Source organism: Pezoporus wallicus, unplaced genomic scaffold, assembly GCF_028554395.1.
Source record: "Pezoporus wallicus isolate ANWC-B61680 ecotype Strahan unplaced genomic scaffold, APGP_CSIRO_Pwel_v1 contig_6783, whole genome shotgun sequence".
NCBI lineage: Eukaryota > Metazoa > Chordata > Aves > Psittaciformes > Psittacidae > Pezoporus > Pezoporus wallicus.
The window spans coordinates 853,298-874,641 of NW_026637555.1; the positions used below are offsets into that span (position 1 = coordinate 853,298).

Sequence of the window (21,344 nt, forward strand, 5' to 3'; positions counted from 1 at the left end):
AAAGGGGAAGTATTTAACGGACTTATTGGAGCTGAAAGTACCAGGGATAATTGATTGCTTAGACACAACTCAGGGAAGTGGTCTAAAAATTATTAACCATAATTGCAATTTATCTATTAACCATTTCATTTAACATCATGATATGTTTAGAAACAATTCTGCCATCCAGTAATGTACCACTGCTTGTGTCAAACAGCAGATTTGCATGCCTGAGTCTGTTTGGAAGAAGGTTTACCTGAGAAGCACATTACTTCTTCCATTTCACAAGACATTACCATGGTTATACAGTTAAGTACACCTCAGTGACTTCTACTGTTTTTGCAGAATACTCTTTAATCTGAGAGATAGCAAAGAAAGTTTTAAAGACAACTCCCCTTAGTTAGTTAGTAAAGGTTTCTGCTGCTGTTTGTGCAAAGGTCAAAGAGTTAAGTGTTTAAAAGGCCGAAAGTTTTCCTCTTGTTTTGACTAAACTGGAGGAAACGTGCTGGAGCTGTGCAAAGTTTGATTGCCAAACACAAAGTGAAGATACACAGTGAGAAAAGATAGTAAAGGTTTAACCCAACTGATGTAAGAAACAAACTCCAAGGATACCCATGTTTCCTTGCTTTTATCACACTGTTAATCTTTAATCACGAAAACAGTTCTGAGAACAGCTCTTCGTGCACAGCTAAACAGGCATCGTTGCTTGGAAGTTAATAGGATCACCAGGGAATGAGACTATTAAATCATTGTCCTAATAAATCAATGAGTTAGATGTACAGCCCAAAGGAGTTCAAATTCTGCTTCCACGTGGATATGCAGCAAGTGCACATTAAACCTTGCAAAATCAGCAGTAAGGAGTCAGTTGGTGGGTTCAGAAGAGCAGTGGCTTCCCATGGAGTTGTTTTCCAGATCAGATAACAAATTGGCATGGGTGCTAAAAGTTTCTGAGGAGCCCGAATCAAGCTTCTCAATTCAAAAATCCAAAGAAATCAAGAAATGGCTACAAAATCTAAGGGCACATTTAAAGTCACTTCACTGGCAGCAGGTGATTGAGTCCCTGATATTTATCAGTAGGGATGTCTTCAATCTTAGTCATCCTCACATCTCCAAGATGACAAAATGCCTAGAAATGAGAACAGCAAAGTGACTTGTTTTGTGAATAATGGTAATTACTCTGTTCAGAGCAGCCTCTACAAACTTACAGTCTCTTGATCTGATATTCATACCCTTCTTTTGTTCTGTCTTAAACAAGGTCTCCCAGGCAGAGAGTATTTATGCTTCATCCAAAATAACCAGATACTGCCTTAGTGCTATTGCAGTGCAAATGCCTGAACAATACAAGGTTAACAAGCAAGTTACTTATTTTAATTGCAGAATGCCAGTTGGTTGCTAATCATTTACACATACTAGTTTAAGCTCATGTATAAGAAGTTCCTCTTTACGTAAACAGTATTCATATCCATATGAATCATCTGAATCAGTAAATTTGGAGATGGGTACAGATGGTCAGTTAACAGAAGCATGTACAGCACAGTCAGAATTCTGTCTCCCTTAAAGAATAAGAAAAAAAGTATGATCTCCAGGGCCCAGCTGAACCCTCAACCTCTTTACTGAGTGTTGTTTGTAGCAATAATCATACTTGTAGCACTTGTCTGGAAGGAACCATTTACACTGGCAAAACCAAAATGCTTTTACATTGTGAAAATGCCATTACGGTCCACCCATCTTGCCTTCCTCCTTTTAGAAATGTGTTAAGCCTAAGTGTACAGTATGTAGGATTTCACCTGATCTGTTAACACTTGCATAAGGCTTTTCCAGTAAACACAGGATCTGTTTCAAAGGTAACTGTTTTTTTGTAATGTTGATTTTCCTACAGCCATAAGGTTCAAGAACCAAAAGGTATGTAGTGCTTGACATTGGCACGTTTGCTTTCTGAACTTTAGGTGTAGCCTGGCTTTTATTTCTGCACAGTCAGCTTCTCTATTCCCGTTGTCGCTTTCAGTGTTACAAAATGTTTTAAATATTCATCAAAGCTATTTTCCTGAGAAAAAAGTATAGAACAAATTTCACTTGAAACAGAAAACATGGTTCAGCCCAAGTTGGTGCTTTTGTGTTACTGTCAGAGGAGAAAAGAGGTTATAGTAAAAGGTTTTAATTTCAAATAAGAACATACAATATATCAATATATCAACAACATACAATATATCAAATAAGAACATTACAATAACCTAGAGAGGACCCAGTAGGGACTACCTGTGGCACACATGTAAAGATGAGATAATGATCTTGACTAATTAAACTCCTCTGGCCAGGAGCTATCAACCTAGGAAGAACGCACAAGAACAGAGAGAAATGGGCATTATCACTTCCCAATGTCCTTCCGTTGGAACAGTAAAGGCTCGGAGATGCCCATTTACATGTCCAAAGTCAAATGGGAAATCCATACCAGAAGTGGAAACAGAAGATAAACCCTCTGAATCTGCACCCATGCTTAGTGGATAAAGCCATGCTTCTTTAAGGAAGTTGGCTCATGAAGGACATACAGAACCATGTCCAGTGGGTCAGACTGCATGTAACAAGGGAGAATGAAAACGACAAGAGAGACAAAAGGCAAATGGAAACATTTAAGTAAATGACAAAAAAACACATTCATGGTCAAGTAGACAGAGCTGTGTAACTGTGAAATGACAACTGACAGTAGAGTGCTGCTAGCAAGCAAAGGATAGCAGAGAAATAACAAATGGCATGCAAAAGGAAGGAGTGAGAGGAGCCAAGGTTATCTCATCCTAGGAAAAAAAAAAAATGTTTAAATTCTGAAAGGTGCTGCCATGCTATTTCCTAAGGCCTGAGGAGGTGAAGTCTCTGTAAAAGGGCACAGTTAGCAGAACCCTAGTTACCAGCAGGAAGCCAATGACTGCTCTTGAACAAGAGTTTGAAACACCTCCTGCTTCTGGAAGCTGTGTGCAAGGATTTGTCATTTACCCCCTCCACAGGTACGAAGCAGGGAGCCCTTGACAGCTGCAAACACAGACCTCTGTGGGAAACAGATTTCACTGCAGCAAGGGTCACCATTTCTATTTGCAGAGCTGAATCTCGATGCCATCTGGGCTTTGTCTGACTGAGCAGAGCAGATGCTGCAGAGGTGAAGGGAAACAACCTTATGCTGACTGTTTTCCACTCTGTTCAGTACAGTTTGTCCCCTTCTCTCCTGGCTGTGATTCTGCATCCAGCAAAAAAATAAATTACAAAATGCAGTAACCATGCAAAAATCATGCTCATGTTCTTACCTTTGTACTGGTAAAGTCAGTCAAAGACCTGATGGGCCCAAATTTTCCATGTGCCTGTTAAACCTTCTGCAGCAGATGAGGAGAGCTCCCAAGTTCACACTTGACAGGATTACACATACCCAGTCACTGGTCAGGTATGAGTAGCTACAGAGCCCTGTTACATTCACACTGATCCCTGATACGAGTTTTGTGAAAGATGACAGTGCTCCTTCAGGAAAGAGTCTCCACATTAAAGTCACAGCTCAGGAAGCAGCAACTACTTCTCAAGGTTAAATCTACATTGATCAATCCCATCTCCAGAGTTTATGAGCTGTTGCGAGAGAAGGATGAGCAGTGAGTAACACGCTGCTCAGAGCCACTAATTGAGCAAATGCCATCAATGGGGAACTGCTTGCACCTCTGCATATGGGGTGCTGTCTCCTACCAGAAGCTCAGGTGCAAATTCGAGGTCCAAACTAAGTGTCTTGTGTTGTTGAGAAGGGTCACCAGCAAAACAGGAGGTAATTAAGTCCTCAGTATCCTTCATAGGTGTCAAGGTACCTCCCTAGCCAAGATTCCAGCTTGTACTCCTTACAAGAAAAAATGGAAGAGACTCGCCTCCCTAGTGACTGTGACAGTGTGTCTGTAAAAGTGAGCTTGAAAATACAACAACAGCAACAGAATAAATAGTTCCCTAGCCAAAGCAGAACGACAATCAAGAAACCAGTGTGCCTAGAACGACAATCAAGAAACCAGTGTGCCTATGGTATATATTGTCAGCCTTGGCATGTACTGTGGCACAACCAGGACTGTCCCTAAAATACAGCTCAGGATTGAGTGCTAGAGCTGATACTAAACTAAGCATCAAAAGTTGGTGCCTTTCTTCAGAGACCCTAAACGTGCACTAATGTATGTTCCCATCTGCTGAGATTTACTTCCATTCGGCTTGGGAAATTTTAATGTGTCTGTTGTCAAGAGGAAAATGCTGGACAGACTAATGAAAGTATGTTCTGATTGTGCTAAATCTGTTTTCTCCTTTCTCATTCCTTGACCATCAGAAAAGCCATTTAACTTTGAAAACAGGCAAAAATGTTACATCACCTTAGTGATCCACAAACATTATACCTTACAATATGCCCAAGACAAATACTATATCATTTTGGTTTGGAAAGGAGGAGGTAAGAAGAAAAGCACTGTGCTCCCAGTTTGCTGCTACCTGTTCTGCCTGGTCACAGAGGTTCAGTCTCCTTCAGTGCACGAGGAGGGGAGCGTGCAGCACGTGTGGCCAGAGCCCCAGACCTCCTGCAGCTGGGTCAGTGCCGAAGAACTGCTTGCAAGAAAAGGGGCTGTGAAGCGGAAATACCACACAGGGCTGTGCAGGGTCTGGAATAAACACTTGGCTCAGTCACAGACTCTTTTGCAACTGCAGGCAATTTGCACGGTTCATGTTTTCTTCTGGCAATTGAAGGAACAGTCCCTGCCCTGGTCTCTGAGTGGTACACTTGCAAGGACTGCCCTTGGACCTGTGCTCGTGCAGCATTCAGTTCGGCAGCAATTGCAGCTTGCTCAGTACCAGCTGAGCACAACTTCACAGCAAAAATAACAATCAAGAAGCAATGTTCTTCCATTAGTGGAATAGCTCAGAGAGTCTTTTTAAAAATCTACAATTTTATAACAAAAATACCTAAGTGCAAACTCTTTGGAGGTGACAATATGTAGGATAATTAGCAATGGGAGGGGAGTAGAATTTCTGAGTATTATTATATGCCATTAACAACTTTAAGATCTTTGTGCTTTGTTGCACCTCGTTCAGTAGGGATGAGTTAAGCTTTCTTATGATGCTTTTTTTCTGAGCAGCTAAGAACCTTTGCATTTATTGACTGGGTTCCAGTAAATCCGTAAAAGTCAAAGTGCTCAAAACCTCTATTTTGAACAGGCTGAATAGTGTCCATCAACGCAAACCTTCTAAAAACACTCCTTTTAAGGCACTTGTTGAACACTACCATCTGAAAATGTCAGATTCACACACATTTAAATAATTTGACAGCTTCCAAGGTGACACCTGATGAGCATCACATTCAAGTGTCAAGAAGCGCAGAGAAGAAGTGCCAAAAAAGTTCAATCCGAAGAAATTGTATCAGCTATTAGATGAGTATAATACAGTTAGCACTAAAAAAGTTTTTATATTTAAATGGAAAAATAAACTTTACATTCAAGACAATTTTTAAGACCTTTCATTGCCCCCAGGCCATCTCCCATGTTTGTCACTAGCGAGACCCTCCAGAAAACTGAATCCAGAAGGCAGACAAATACATGGCAAACAGCAGTACACGCTGGTATTGGGTGAACACCTCAAGACCACTGTAACTGAGCCACTGGAGATGCTACTTCTGGGGTGTTATTTTTGTGGGAAACACAGGGAGTTCTGATAGTTCATTATCTTCAGTTTAAACCTTTAATGCCTTCTGTTAGGTAACTAAAAACGGAATCTCTAAATGAGAAGATTCTTGGATAAGATAATCTTGGCTCTGATTTGCATATGCTCCAGTTATTTCATTGCACCAAATACTACACGTGTTTTATATAGGGGCTTGAGGCTTACTGTGTGTTTGTGATATGCTTTGAGATCCTCTGATGGGAGGTGTTACCTAAATACAAGTAATTTAATGCTTAAATGTCTAGAATTCCCAGTGGACATCTGCACTCAAGCCCTGCTGCCATCACAAATGAAAAACATTTGGAATCCTTAATGTGATTTTTAATGGACATATGTTCACAACACAGTGCCACCAATTTGGCATATTTAGTGTCTTCTCAAGAGAAACCCACAGTTTGTATAGCAAGATTGTGGGAGGTTAGGATTGCAGTGTGAGAAAATTTGCACAACACCTGCCTGACTATAATTTAATTGGCAGAAATTAATGCTCTGGGGTTAGGGATTTTTTCCTCCACTCAAAACTGAAGAGACACTAGGAGAAATCCTGCTGTCTTACACTGTCATATTTAAGCTTTTATTCTGACTCTACTCATTCTGTAATAGGATCATTATCTGGTCTACTCTTTTCAGAACCATTGCTGGTTTACTTGTGGTTGTTATTTGTGTATAATGACTTACTTGGCCATCAGGAAAGACTCGACATTTTTGTACTTCACGAAAAAGGCTTCTGCTTAGTATTACTTAAGATTATGCCCCATTTTATTTTTAATGAAGTACTTAATGAAAAGGAAAACAGTTGGCCAAAATATTTCTGATCAGTTCCATCAGCAGTACAGTATGCAGACTCAGAAGAGAAACACCACTGCTGTCATTATTAAGTTGTCTGTTTTTACCTTTGCTTATGGCAGAACCCTGAAACAGTCTTTAGCACCTCTTAATCCTACCAGGTTTTTGTTTTCCTTTTCAGGAAAATTTGGCCTTGCAGTGCATCAAGGACTGTTTCTTCCCCTTACATTTACAAAACATAATAAAAACCTTTGCTGGAAAGGTGGAGGATTCAGTCCCAATGTTCCTGCAGTGTGGATTCAGCTCTACAATGCTTTAGACTTGCAAGGCAAGAAGGAGAGCTGCAATCCTGATGGTGCTGCTTTGCCAGACGTGGCTTTTCAGGGCTTGCAAGTCGCTGCTGGTTGCCTCAGCAGAAGCCTTGCTGGAAACATCTCATTGAGTTCACAGATCTGAGAGGGTGGTGAATTACTGAATATCCTTTATATAAGATACATCAATTCCGTTGCTTTAAAAAAACTCCCTGAAACTTACCTAGGATTCCCATATTTCCTGTTCTACAAGCTGTCATTGATAATATTTTACACGCATTGGTGAAAGCCCCATTAATATAAAAACATCAGGTTGGCATGAAAGCACCACTTCATCCAGGCTCAAGAGCTTTGCTGGGCCTGGGTGTAAGCAGAGTGAGATGAAACGGAAGCAGGGTTATTTCTACTTTATCTGAACTACTTCATTCTTCACACACCCAGACTGCATGGACAAATGGACAAGAAGATCAGCCTTTCTTTATGGGCATGATGGTCTAAAATGGAGCAGGAGAAGGTAGAGAACTGAAAGACAGGCAGGCAGGAACAGCTAGAGGTGAGACCTCAAAATATCTTGACCTTACTCTCTAACCCTCAGAATTAGAGGAGTAGTAGTGGCTATTGGTATTGTATACTGCCACAACAGTTACGTATACATGTCTGTGTATGCACATATGCATACAGTACACTTCACACATACAACAAAGTGTGCAGCCACATTCCTGAGCTGTTTTGCACCTTTAAGAACTAAATTAAAGATGGGTTAATATTTCATTACCCCCATAGGACTCCCAGTAAAATAAAACATAACATTTGAAGGTGTGGATCAATTACTGAGACAGTTGCTGATCTGCCTCCTCTGAACTTATAGCAATAGAAAACAATCATTCAGTATGTAAGAGCCTAAAGCAAGCCATAAGCAAAAACTTTCTCTCCCTTAGTGAAGGAAACACAACATTTAGACTTATATTGCTTGTTTTTTTAGAATTGCATGGACAAAAATAAGGCCTCCACGCAGGCATATGTAGTGGTTATTGAAGCCTGTCAGTGCTTACTGTTGAACTTTATCCCTGAAGCAGGCAATGTTCCCAAGGTGAGTAAACAGACCTTGGACGAGCCTCCACTTCACAGCCAACTAGCGAGCATCTGCCTACAAAATGCGCCAACTGTGCTTTGCCTGGGTGACCTCTGTGTTCCCAGTTCCAGATACCCGTTGCAATCAACCTTTTCCACACACTGAGAAGTTGTGACACTTTTGGTTTCAAAGCCAAACTGGATCAAAGTTTGGTTAAACTGCTAAATTTTGTAACTGCTTCAAACCAGCAAACCCGGGGGCTAAGAAACACCGCATTCAGCATTCATTAATGAAACCTGCTAAATGATTACCTGCACAGGGCTGCTTTGTTGACAACTCTGCATGATGACAGTGTCAGTGGCACTGTCCCAAGACACATCCAGTGGTGACGTAAAGGACAAGCCTCCCTCACCTCACTAGTGGGATGGACACTACTACGAAATAGGTATTTAAGGAAGGAGGATACCTCCTTGGAAAACAGGGATTGCAAGAGTGCGCCGAAGCAAGTGGAACGGAATCAACTGAAAGGGTCAGCTAAATCCTCTCTAACATTCAACTCAATCTTAAAAAAGGCAGTAAGTAGAACAGCTTCTATTTTTTTTTTCAGCTTGAAATTACCAGTGATCCAAATTCTCTGTCTTGATTTTAAAGCAGAATACGTGATCAAGTCTATTGCATATTCTACTTTGTACATTGTTACATTGCTAGGAAGTCTTATTGGCACTGGTTAGACTGCCATGGTATGCTAACACACCCAATATATTTGATTTTAGATTGTGATCAGTGTTTCAAAGCCACCAGCAAGATCAACTACAGGTTCAGTAATGCCCCCACAGTTGAAAGCAGAGGTAAACGTCATGCCCAGAGTTGTCCAGGGGGATTTGGAGAGCCTGCCCCCAGAAGCAAGGGATTTCATTGAAAGCAATGCCAAGCTGTGCCAGCCTGAGAGCATTCATATCTGTGATGGCTCAGAAGAAGAAAACAAAAAAATTCTGGACATCATGGTAGAACAAGGCATGATCAAGAAGCTGAGCAAGTACGAGAACTGGTGAGTAGCCTAAAGGAAGTCAAGTATCATCTCAGAATTGCAATATGCATTTTCTATCCTGTTTACTTTTAACACTGCTTATAACCCTTCAATATTTGCTTTCCATGAACGTTTTGGCACTGTAGCTTACATAGCTGAAACACTCAGGAAAGGCAAACTTCTCCCTCTAAAAACTAACATAAAGCATATTATTCATTGGACTATCAACTCTACATTGTCTCTATTGATTAGCTACATCAGGGAACCGAAATAATGTCATGAGACTTATGTAACTAATCATTAGCAATAGTTAAATATTATTTAGCAAATGCATCTTTTGAAGAATTCTGCTATTTTAGTCAATTAGTTTATTCATCAAATACTTTCTTGTGGCATTCAAATAGCTCTGTGGGTGTTCAAATATTATTCAGTACAGGCATTATTCATATCGTGCCGATGAGCTTTGACTGTAATATATTCAGCAAATACTTTTTTCAAATATTTCATCATCTCTCTGAACTAACCCAACGTGAAAGGGGAATATTAACAACAAGTACATACTTAGGAATTACGTGCCAACCAAGAGATCTTCATGGGAGAAATCTGCAAAGACTTTTGAATAACTAAGTGCAGGAATTTGGCAATCTGTTTGCAGACTATTTGGGAGAGAAAAGGGCAAGATTCACCAGATAAATTATTCATTGTTAATTATATGCTTAGCTGTAGTGATGATGGTTATGACAGCCCAACTAGAACATTTTTATGCTCGTGGAAGATGTCTATGCACAGAGGTGAAAATGTAAAACAATCTTCTCTATTGTAAATAGATGGCAAAAATTCTTTAAAGGGGAAAAAGAATCCCCTTTAACAAACTCCTACACTTTATGATCATGCTTATACTCAGTATTTCTTTTGTGATGCCTCTTACTTAAAGGGCTATGTAAATCTACTAGGCTGGATTCTGATCCCACAGGCACTTAAAACAACACTTAAAAGTACTTGCTTGGCATCCACTTCACTTGAGGCATCATTTTGTGGTCCCCATGCAAAACAGCTTCACACTGATGAAAATGAGAATTAAATGAAATTAACTTTTCCCTGGAAGTTAGCAACAGAGAATAAGACTGAGATAAGAGGCAAAGGAATATTAACATGTAACCAGAATTTCCTAGGCCATATAATTTGTTATTTAAACTGGGAAGTCTTGAAACAATTTGTATGAGAGAATGTATCTGATTTTTGAGACTGTCTGTTACACTGGTTCTGTCACTGTAGTTTTAGCCTTATAAAGAATTGTACCTTCTTATACTAAACCAGTCCCACAGAAGGGTAAAAAGTAATATATACGTATATAATTAAAGTCTAATTTCCTGATTTTTGATGAAATGCAGCTGGTTGGCTCTCACTGATCCAAGAGATGTGGCAAGAATTGAGAGCAAAACTGTCATCATCACTCAAGAGCAGAGAGATACCACTCCAATCCCTAAAACTGGAACTAGCCAGCTGGGCCGCTGGATGTCTGAAGAAGACTTTGAGAAAGCCTTCAACACCAGGTTCCCAGGCTGCATGCAAGGTGGGCAAGAAAAGGATGATTGTTGAAATGGGACTTTTAGGATTACAGAGACACTACTAACTACTAGTTACTATAATCATTAAAGGAAGCAGTAAAGAAAGATTTCAGCTGAAAGTTTAGGTTCATACCCCCTCGTATTAGTCACTTTGTGGGTTGCATCCAGATCTTTACCATAGATCCAAAAGGCTGTGCAAGGACAGTGCTCTGTCTCTTTCCAGCATTCTTTTCTCCATAAAGAGGAGCAAAATAAGGTAGGAAAATTGTGAATTTTTTCAGCACGTCCCACAGGTACTAAGCTGCAGATAGGAAGAAGCAAAGCAAGAATGGAGGACCCCCATGTTCAGCAATAATTACAGGTTGAGTGATTTACCAACAGAGAACTTGGCCTCCACCCACATTTACCACCGGCTAGATAATTTGAACAGCTGCTTTCAGCATTTGAGATAAAACTTATTGCTACAGAATTAGACAAACAGAAAGCTACAGCTCTTTAAACATCACCAGAAACACCCACAAGACAAACAGCTTTTAAAGGAGTGAGAAACAACCTCCACATTAATAGAAATTATTTCCAAAGTTCCTTGCTTTGCTCTTTGCCACATCTTGCCACTCCCTGTTTTCCAGGACGTACGATGTATGTCATCCCCTTCAGCATGGGGCCTGTTGGGTCTCCTTTGTCCAAGATTGGGATCGAGCTGACAGATTCACCATATGTAGTGGCCAGCATGAGGATCATGACACGGATGGGAACAGATGTTTTGAAAGCCCTGAACAATGGGGAGTTTGTAAAGTGCCTTCACTCGGTTGGATGTCCTCTGCCACTAAAAGGTAAGAGACACTAAAAACTGTCACACCTGGAAATTCCAGGGACATGTTTAGAGCCGATTGTGTGTTCTCAGCACATGGGAGGCACTTGCCATAGAAGACCAGGGTGGCTTGTGTTACAGCAATAGGTTCAGAACGCAAAGGAATCAAAGCTCAATGAGGGTTTCATGGAAAGGAGATTATTATTCCTAGTACTTAGAGGGGATTTCCTTTGAAGCATCTGGTATGTATGGATTGCTGTCAAGAGGCTTGATGCTGATGAAGCACTAGTGTGATCCAGCATGGAAATGGCTGCATTCATGAGCACAACATTCTGTTCTGCAGAACCATTAATCAACAACTGGCCATGCAACCCGGAGTTAACGCTGATTGCTCATCTCCCTGATCGCAGAGAAATCATTTCGTTTGGCAGTGGTTATGGAGGAAACTCCTTACTGGGGAAAAAATGCTTTGCTCTCAGAATTGCCAGCAGAATTGCCAAGGAGGAGGGCTGGCTAGCTGAGCACATGCTGGTAAGAGCTATTAAATCATGTGTTTGAACAGCCATTAAACCCTAAATTAGCTCAACATAAATACATTGTATCTTGCTATCAATAAAATTAGGCTTATGTAGGTAGTTCTGTGACATTAGATAGGAATTTATCACATGGCAGGTGTATGAGAAATAGTAAACTGCTTCAAGGTTAAGTACCAAACATTTAAAAATAGTATCTGTGAAACCAGAAACCAAAAAGATCTGGGAATTCTGACAGTGGCTTCTTGTAGGCAGACCCATGTACTTGAGCAGGGCTTAAATATCACCACTGTGCACCCACATTGCCCCTGCAAGTCTAACACCTGAAGATAATGCAAGTTTTGAAAATGGCCTTTCTTATTATAAAGAGGTCTGTGCACTCAGAAATCTGCAAATATTAGATTTCCTAAATGAGTTCTGCTGTGTATCCCTCCTTTACTTTCTGCTGTCATTTAAACATTATACTACCATAAAATGCCACTAAAACAAAGATTTCAAAGCACATAAGAGAACAGTCTCAGAAAAAAGTTCTATGGACTCTATAAAGATTGTAGAAGTATCATCCATGAAGTGTTTTCACTTCAGTCCAGTCATGCAGCCAAAAAAATATTGCCTAGTTTTCTTCTGTCTCAGCTGAGAAACACAGCTGTATACAGTCTATGTATCTTTAACCAGCAAAATAGAAATACGTTGGAATTATGTACACGTATTGACATTCTTGTATTAAAAATACAAGAAATTACAGATGTGCTAAAGCACAAGGGTAGACTTTTTTGATTAATAACATACAGTTTAAGTTATTTGTCAACTATAATACATGGTGCTGCTTCTGTAGGAACAAATTTGCATTACTAAATATCTTGCCATTACCACTTGCTGGGAGACAATCTTCAAAATGAAAAGTGGAAAAAAAAAAAAAGACCATGTTTAACAATTGCATTAATTTTTCAATAGATCCTGGGCATTACCAATCCAGAAGGTGAAAAGAAGTATTTTGCGGCAGCATTTCCCAGTGCATGTGGAAAAACTAACTTGGCTATGATGAACCCAAGCCTGCCAGGATGGAAAATTGAGTGTGTGGGTGATGATATTGCCTGGATGAAATTTGATGAACAAGGTATGGAGATTGTTTTATGTATGGATGAACAACGTATGGATTGTTTTATAGTCCAGTATGGGTTGCTTTTAAGTGCAGAAATACATGCTACAAAATCTTGGATAGAATTAAATCATTTTGAGTTACTGACATTTTGTCATTTAACTTTCAGGCAACTTAAGGGCAATCAATCCAGAAAACGGCTTTTTCGGTGTCGCCCCTGGAACCTCAGTCAAAACAAATCCCAATGCTATTAAAACCATATTCAAGAACACCATCTTTACCAATGTAGCTGAAACCAGTGATGGAGGTGTCTATTGGGAAGGCATTGATGAACCATTACCACCAGGAATAACATTGACTTCATGGAAGAACAAGGATTGGACCCCAGATAATGGTAACCTGGCCCATTCCACAGTCTCTCTTGGTTTTCTCTTCTGAATTCAAGTTAATTCTGCAATTATGGCCTTCTTATTGTATTCTTTACAGGGGAACCTTGTGCTCATCCCAACTCACGATTCTGCACTCCAGCCAGCCAGTGCCCCATTGTGGACCCTGCATGGGAATCACCTGAAGGTGTGCCCATTGAAGGGATAATATTTGGAGGCCGCAGACCTGCTGGTAAGAGGTGCAGCAGCCACATAAAGGCTGAAGTGCTGACCACAGAAGGGTTGAAACACAGCTGGGCACAGGCACAGGTTTTGCTTTCACAGCTGCAAAAGCAAGGAACTAACCATGTTAGTCTAACTTCTCCAGTTAGCCTTTGACACACAGCCATTGCTATTTCAATACCTGAATTGTTAGATGTCAACGCAAAACAGGTAATGATAAAGGGCTGGAGAGAGAGATCAGGATCCACTAACCTGGGTAATACACATAGCAAATTGCTATACTTGTCTCAATCTGCTTGCAGTTGAACTAGTTCACATAGGAAATGGTTAGAGAAATGAACCAGTTGTAGACACTTTACAGAAAAGGAAGCAAAATAAATTGGTCTGTTAAAGGTCACCTAAAGTTGGAAAAGAAATAGAAGTAATGCTAGGTCGGAGTCTAATCTACCCACAGGACCAGGTTCTAGTCTAGTAAAATCTGCTGGGGATTCTGAGGCCCCAGATAAGCCCTACTGAGCAACTAAACGTGGATGTGTTCAGTAATCAGCAACCAGTTTTGAAACATTCATATAAACATCTTTGCTGTAAGAGGGCAGAAAATGACCTGATTAAAAAAAAAAGAGGAAAAAATAGAATACATTATACATTAAAGTGGAATACAGTAAAGTGCATTCAGCAGTGTCTCAGCAAAACCTGTTATAAAAATGTTTCTGGACCTCTAATTACTGAAGTGATTTTGTTCTTTACAGGTGTGCCTCTCGTATATGAGGCCTTTAACTGGCAACATGGAGTATTTATAGGAGCAGCTATGAGATCTGAAGCAACAGCAGCTGCTGAGCACAAAGGTAAATCAACATTTAATCTGCCCACCCATATTAAGAGCAATCCTCTCTCTAGAGTACCTGCTCTGTCCTCCCCCCCCCTCTTTCACATTTCAGTCTTGGCAGATAATTTTGCAACCTGTGCATTTTCACAATAGAAAATATTTGTACTGGAATTAAAAGCCAAATTCTCTGTAAAAGTCAAATTAAGCAAAATAATCCCCTAAGTGGCAAGCATAGAGAACAGGCTGCAGGCATGGGCTTGCCAGAAGCCTTGATATGGAGGTTTTGTTGCAGTCTGGGATAAATAAATTTTCTCTTCTGCTAGAGCTCAACATAAATACATGAATGATGAAAGCCAGCTCTTGAGGATCTTCATTTAAGCTGCTTGACCTGAGATTTAAGAAATTTAATTTCCACTGATTACAGAAATTAATTTAATTTATGCTTTTTTTTTGCATATCAAGGATAATGTGTGTATTGTTTCTTAAAGCTCTCTGGTTCAGATATAGAAGGGTAGTAAAGGGTACTAAATCCTGGGAGGATGTGAATCGATGTGCTTTAGAATAAATGTGCTATTTATTACCTTCCATTCTCCATTTGTGTTTTGAACAGGCAAAATTATTATGCACGATCCATTTGCCATGAGACCTTTCTTTGGCTACAACTTTGGCAAATACTTGGCCCACTGGCTCAGCATGGCACATCGTCCAGCTGCAAAACTACCAAGGATCTTTCATGTTAACTGGTTCCGGAAAGACAGCCAAGGGAAATTCCTGTGGCCTGGCTATGGAGAGAATTCCCGTGTGCTGGAGTGGATGTTCAACAGAATTGAAGGGAAAGCCTCTGCCAAGCCAACTGCCATCGGTTACATCCCTGCTGATACTGCTTTGAACTTGAAGGGCTTAGAAGATGTCAACTTGACCGAACTGTTTGATATCTCCAAAGAGTTCTGGGAAAAGGAGGTAGAAGAAATCAAACAATACTTTGAAGTGCAAGTTAATGCTGACCTTCCCTATGAAATAGAAAGGGAAATGCTTGCCTTAGAGATGAGGATAAAACAGTTGTAGATTATCAAAGGCACAATTATTTATCAATCCACACATAATAAGGACAAATACATTTTACCTGATCACCACTAGAAGCATAACAGCACACTGATGGGCAGAGGGGTTATAATGAAAGTAGGTCTTTAGTTAGAATATGGTTAGGGGCATTCTAGAAGTAACTCCAGACCTAATGATTTATAACTACATCAGTTGTTGGGAATAGATGAGCAGCTGTGGGAATGTATGTGAACATGGTGTTCAAAACCCTGATCTGTCACTTACATGCACATATAGCCATGATGTATGTAAATTATTTGCCTAGTTATGCATATACAATCCAAGCCAATCCAGCCTTCAAGGTGTAGCACGTTGTTTCCATCACGCAAGCCTCTAGAGTCTCGGGCTTTACAGGAAAGAAGAAAGAAAATTAGGTGCTGTATATATATGTATTACCTACATATATTTCATGGCTTAAATATTTTTTTAGAAAAATGAAGTTGTAACTTTTATCAGAGTGAAAGATGACTTTGTATTACTAATGCATATTTAAGATACTGCTATTATATGACTCATGTTCCTGTGATTTCCAGATGTTTTGAATGGCTTGTTCTTTAAACTATTGAAATAAATGTTTATACAAAATATGACCTTATTTCCAGTATTCTCACTGTTTCTAAACTACATGCATATAAATTGGGCCTCCTGTCAGTACCACAGCACAGGAAGAAATTCACATATGGAATTTAGACACTTAGTAGTAGCACTGATCTGCTGCTACTTCTGAGCCAACTAGTTTAAGCCACATACTGTCTTTGAAACTTTTATTCAAGCCAAAGGAATGATCTGGAAATGATGATACCAGCTGCAAGCAGTCGTCCAGCTGGGGACATGCTCTCCAGAACTGGGCATTGTTAGTTACTTCAGGCATTTATTAAATAAACCACCCTCTAAGAAAGCCCCATATTAGGACCTTGTTCATTTGCTGAAGTCATGGGTATTGTCTCTGTTCCACAGTGCCTTGGCTTTTGCAAGAATAACTATTGAAGCTGTTGAAGTAAAGAGTTTTGGAAGAGTTTTCTGGATTTGTTGAGATGCCTAAAGCCTTAGAGCTCAATGAAAACAGGGGTAGGAGCCTATGTTGGCTTCCTTGTAGATCCAAGACACTAAAGCAACCCCATGTTCTTCCAATTAAAGGTGTCCTTTCTGTGCTTCCCATGTCCCTGACAGGTATCCTGCTTTTTCACTTTGAATGCTTGATCTCCCAAAATATATTGCAAATATTTGCTTAGCAGAAAGAAAATCACTTACATTGTGTAATAAGCCTTTTTATAGACCCCGCTTCCTTGCAAAGCAAACAGTACCAGGGCTGGTCAACAGATGCCCCTCAAAGTTTGCTAGGAGAGGTCACATAGCCTGAAAAGCCTCTAACTACCTCCTGACTCCATGTTCAGGACTTAACGCAAACATTATCAATTCTGGAGCAAGTCATACAGCATAAGTCAATAGATAGATCACACAAAACCCAGACAATAGAAAGCTGTGACGAGAGCAGAGATGAACAGTGCAGCCTCTGTAGACTTGATCTTCAGTTGACCTGCTTGCTGGTCAAAAATGCATCTGCATAGATGCAGGTTTCCTATTACGGCCATGTGTAGCCTGTGCGCTCTTGAATGGTCTCCGAATTGGAAGAAAAATCAAGGTGGAACACAGTAAATAAGTCAAAGGAAGTAAGGCAAGAGAGACTAGTACATGCACTCCTCAAATTCAAGGACTGTTAGCATGCATATAAACCCAAGTTGTTTATAAAGTAGTTCTCTAAATAGTTGATGAAAGGCTTGGGCTACTCCCAAACTGATACAACAGTATTGGACCTGACATTTGGATGAGTGCAAGAGAAAACAAGGAGGTCTAAGAAAATCCAATAATTCATACTACTAATAAAATCTAATAAGTCATACTAATACCAGAGAGTTATGGCCAGTTACAGACTGAGTTTCTTATGGACTTCATGAGAGGATCCCTGTTCCAAGCACAGTTTGAAATGCTGCCCAGGAGATGTACAGAAGCTTGGGGCTTTCCAGAGTTCTGAGCAGCTCCAGTGTGCTGTTCTGCCTTCTCAAACACAATCAGGCTTAATAGTCTGAATATTACAGAAGAAACAACTCGTACTTCATGCCAGAGGAATCTGTGCCAAAGGCCCAAACCTAGAAAACACATGGACATGGGAGAAAAGAGCAACACTTGTCCCATAAAATGCTGCTCGATGAGGAGATAGGTACCATTACCATGGGCCATGCAATCTTGCAGCACTCATCCAGTTAGCAAGATTGGCATTACAAGATGCTAACTGCCTTGAGAACATCATAGCCCCAGCCCAAAGCACTGGGTTTCATACTCTGACTAAACCCTTGCCTTCTCCTCCTCAGCCCAGGAGGCTGGCAGACTTTCTTTCCCTTGACCACCCCTGCCCTCAGAGTGCTCTTCCAGGTATTCTTCCCATGTAACATAGCACAGCTCATGGAAAGCGGCCATCACCAGCCCTTCTGACAAAATTATTTAAACCATTTGCAGTTCTCCCACCCCACACATTTTAACCACATGCACCTTTTTAAACACTGCTTGGAGACCAGTGGTCATGCAAATCATTCCAGAAACTAGAGAGAATGGAGGGGAAAAAAAGAACTGCTGTGCTGTTAAGGTTGAGAACAAGAAAATAACTTTTTGTGCGAGTCATTCAACAGCTCCTTTGTATGTAAATATATCCACAACCCATCAGCATCTATGGGGAGTACAATTTACATTTTGAATGATCAAAATGTTTAGTATTGGCAGAGAAAATGTTTAAAGAGAGAGAAGGTGGCGGTTTAAAATTTAGAAACTTAGTCAACCGTGCCAGATTATGATCTCAACTCCTCTCCCTCCAACAAATACTATGCTCCATAAAAACAAAATGCTTTTAAATTGAAATTTGGAAGTTCCCCTGATTTTCAAAAGAAAGGGGGGAAGGCAACAAATGCAATAAATTTCAACAAATTGGGAGAGAAATATAAAACTTGGCCTATTAAATGTGATTCAGAGAGGTACAGGAAAGACTAACACACGAAGTGTATGGAACCATAATGTTTGCAACAGCTGTGTTATGAAATGCACTTGGTATTCTGGGAAACAAGAAACAAAATACTTTGCTAAAACACTTGTGGATGTACCAGTGGCTGAAAAGAGGAGAGACAAAAATCAAAATCACTATTTAATGAATAATAATGTAATAATAATTTAATTAATAATAACTATTAATACTATTGAGAGTGTGGTCTTTGATACCTCATTTATGCCGTGATTCACTGAACAAGAAAACGTGGTGAATGGATGCACCACATCTAGGGGAGGCTGTGCTTGACTCCCTCAGAATTAGCAGTCCTTCTAAATGAGCTTTATCTACTCAAGCAAAAAAGCCTGGTTTCAGTGCCAAGTACTCCTGTTAGCACAAATAAACCCAGCCCTTGGTCCAGTCTTTCCTCAGGCTGAGCAGTCTCCAAGCCTGGTGCCATCCTTTGGTCTCACTTCTAATCTTTCAAGGTCAAATTTTGACTGTGCTTTGCCTTGTTCCTTCAAATCCCTTTCTCAGATGTCAGTCTCAGTAGTAATTAGTTTGAGTGTATAAGATATCCACACACCTGTATTTTGTCAACATGATGAAGGTTAAACCAAATAAATAAAACTGAAAAGCAGCAGCCCCCTTGCTGCAGAGCTCTCATTGGAAATCAGTGTTCTTATTTCCACCTTCAAATCTCTCACAACTCTGTGATGATAGGGCTATTTTCAGGGAAAGAAGTAAAATTCAGAGAAATGGCATTTGTGCTCTAGGAAAGAGTGTTTTCCAAAAACCTTAGCTGCCATAGTAACATGATTTATTCCATACTTGCTGCAGTATAGTCAATTAGCTCCCTAACTGAAAGACAATTACTGTAACTAGAGATGTACCTGGCTGGAAGACCACTGAAATGCTGCTTATGAATGGCAAAGCAGAGCGCTCCAAATTCCAAATTAGCAATCATTATTGTTGAGCATGGAGGACATTTCTGGCAGTGGTTTAACCTCAGCAACACAAAAGGGCACATTTGTCAAATGGGTGCTGGCAAACCCCAGTCCCTGAGATTACAAAACATGTCCTGCCACATCTGTGAATCTGTATGCAAAGCAGATAGATGGGAAAAAAAAGAGAATGAAAAAAAAATGCATTGCTATTGTATGCCATTTCTGCACTCTGCAGTTATGTCACGGATATAACTTTTGGCTGCAGAACTTTAACAGAGAAGGATTTTCTGAGCAAATTGCAGAAATCCACGTTTATTAACATGCAGGATTCAGGCTGTATCTGGTCCTTGCAAACACAAACATTGTCATGGTGCCTTTGTTGCAGAAGACCTCTGAGCCGTCCTGACCCAGTGTGAAGAGCTTTATGCTCCCCCTTTGCTACCATCAGTGACATGGGTCACTTTGGAATTCATTTTGCATCTCCTTACACTAGGCCATTGGCCTTGCCATGGCCTTTCTCCAGTGTAAGTGTGACCAGATGTAGGTTCCGAGATTATCTGACTTCAGCTTTTGTTCACGCTGATAAACTGCTAGCAGAACTTTTTTTAACACACATCCCAGAAATGTTCTGTGTTGTTTTTGGAAACGTCAGATACTGGCCATTGGAAAAGAGAAAACATCTGTTTTAATCTTCCCAAAGGAACATATCAAAGTTTTTGTGCTGTTTTTAATGCAGCCTCAAGGCCTTTTATTCAGTTAAAAAAAAAAAAAAAGAAATAATCCCTTTGTAAAACTACTGCCTAGAATTTGGGGTTTCATGGGGCGTTTGTTTTTAGTTGTCCCTTTTTAAAACCAAGCTACTAGGTTTGCTGTTTCTCTTGTAAAACATTACAACGCTGTTTCCCAGGTTGGGGTGGCCAAGGAACAGTCCCTCCCCTAAATCTGATCCTGATAAATGGCTGTTCTCCAGAACAAGCTAAGCCTATCCTGCATGGAAAATAGCTGATAATTAATAGATTTTGCCCCTGTTTTGAATGACTTTGGGGGCTTTAAACTGAACTAATAGTCTGAACTTTTCCCCCTCCTCATCTTCTCAGTGAGATCCTAGGAAAGTGCTATCACCATGGTGGAGGCTGGCACAGGAACAGCATGCGCATGCAAATGCCATCTCAGCTATGAATGTGAAGAGCACAACAAAACCTCTTTTTACCCACTGGAACCCATCACTATATTTATCTGTGTCTTCCTGAACAGATGAGAAACTTCCTATGGTGTTCTGGAGATCCAGATCCCAAGAGCAGCTATGAATAGCAGCTTTAAATTTAACCAAGGTTGGAAAGAGAGTGAAACCTAAATGCTCAAGATGATGCCAGTTCAGCTGGCTCAGAAGCTAACAGAGCCTTGCTTGCAGGTAGCATCTAGATAAATTCCAATCAGCAAGGTGAACACCACCACCATCGGTATCCAGTAATGCTGCAAGTGTGGCATGACTTTGCATGATTTACACACCACTAAACTGGTATGACTTCCACAGGAGTTATTCCTGCTGGTAGAAGGTTGGCAAGACCTAAGTGAACCTTCTGGAGATTCCAGTGCATTGCACTGACTCTCATTGAGCAGTTTGACTCCGATGTTCCTTTTCCTATAGCTCATTCAAGTGTGACCAGGCTAAGGTAAGTGTGCCTGAACTTTTGTTCCACCTCAGTCATCTAGCCTTAATGCTAAATAGCAAGTTCATGAAGAGCCACATTGCAGGGACAGTGGAGCTGGACAGCAGAGCTGCCTCTGGCTTTGACGGTGATAGGAAGAATCTGTGGGTTCTTTGCTGAGGTTTGTTTTTGTACATCTGGTCTGGTTTTGCCTTTCAGTTTGGGATCATTCCAACCATTACTTGAAGCTCCAGAGGTAGCCAGTAGAAAAAACAAAAGCTATAAATTTA

The 21,344-nt window shown here is 40.3% G+C and overlaps 1 protein-coding gene across 1 annotated transcript; it reads left to right on the plus strand.

Annotated features, from left to right (window-relative positions):
* The first annotated feature begins 8,271 nt into the window (after window positions 1–8,271).
* Window positions 8,272–16,022, plus strand: PCK1 (phosphoenolpyruvate carboxykinase 1). Its single transcript, XM_057406345.1, has 10 exons — window positions 8,272–8,429; window positions 8,628–8,902; window positions 10,273–10,454; window positions 11,079–11,282; window positions 11,604–11,791; window positions 12,748–12,910; window positions 13,062–13,286; window positions 13,379–13,510; window positions 14,250–14,345; window positions 14,937–16,022. Exons 2-10 carry the CDS (start codon window positions 8,679–8,681, stop codon window positions 15,389–15,391), a joined length of 1,869 nt encoding a protein of 622 aa, XP_057262328.1. The 5' UTR covers window positions 8,272–8,429; window positions 8,628–8,678; the 3' UTR covers window positions 15,392–16,022.
* Window positions 16,023–21,344: the final 5,322 nt, after the last annotated feature.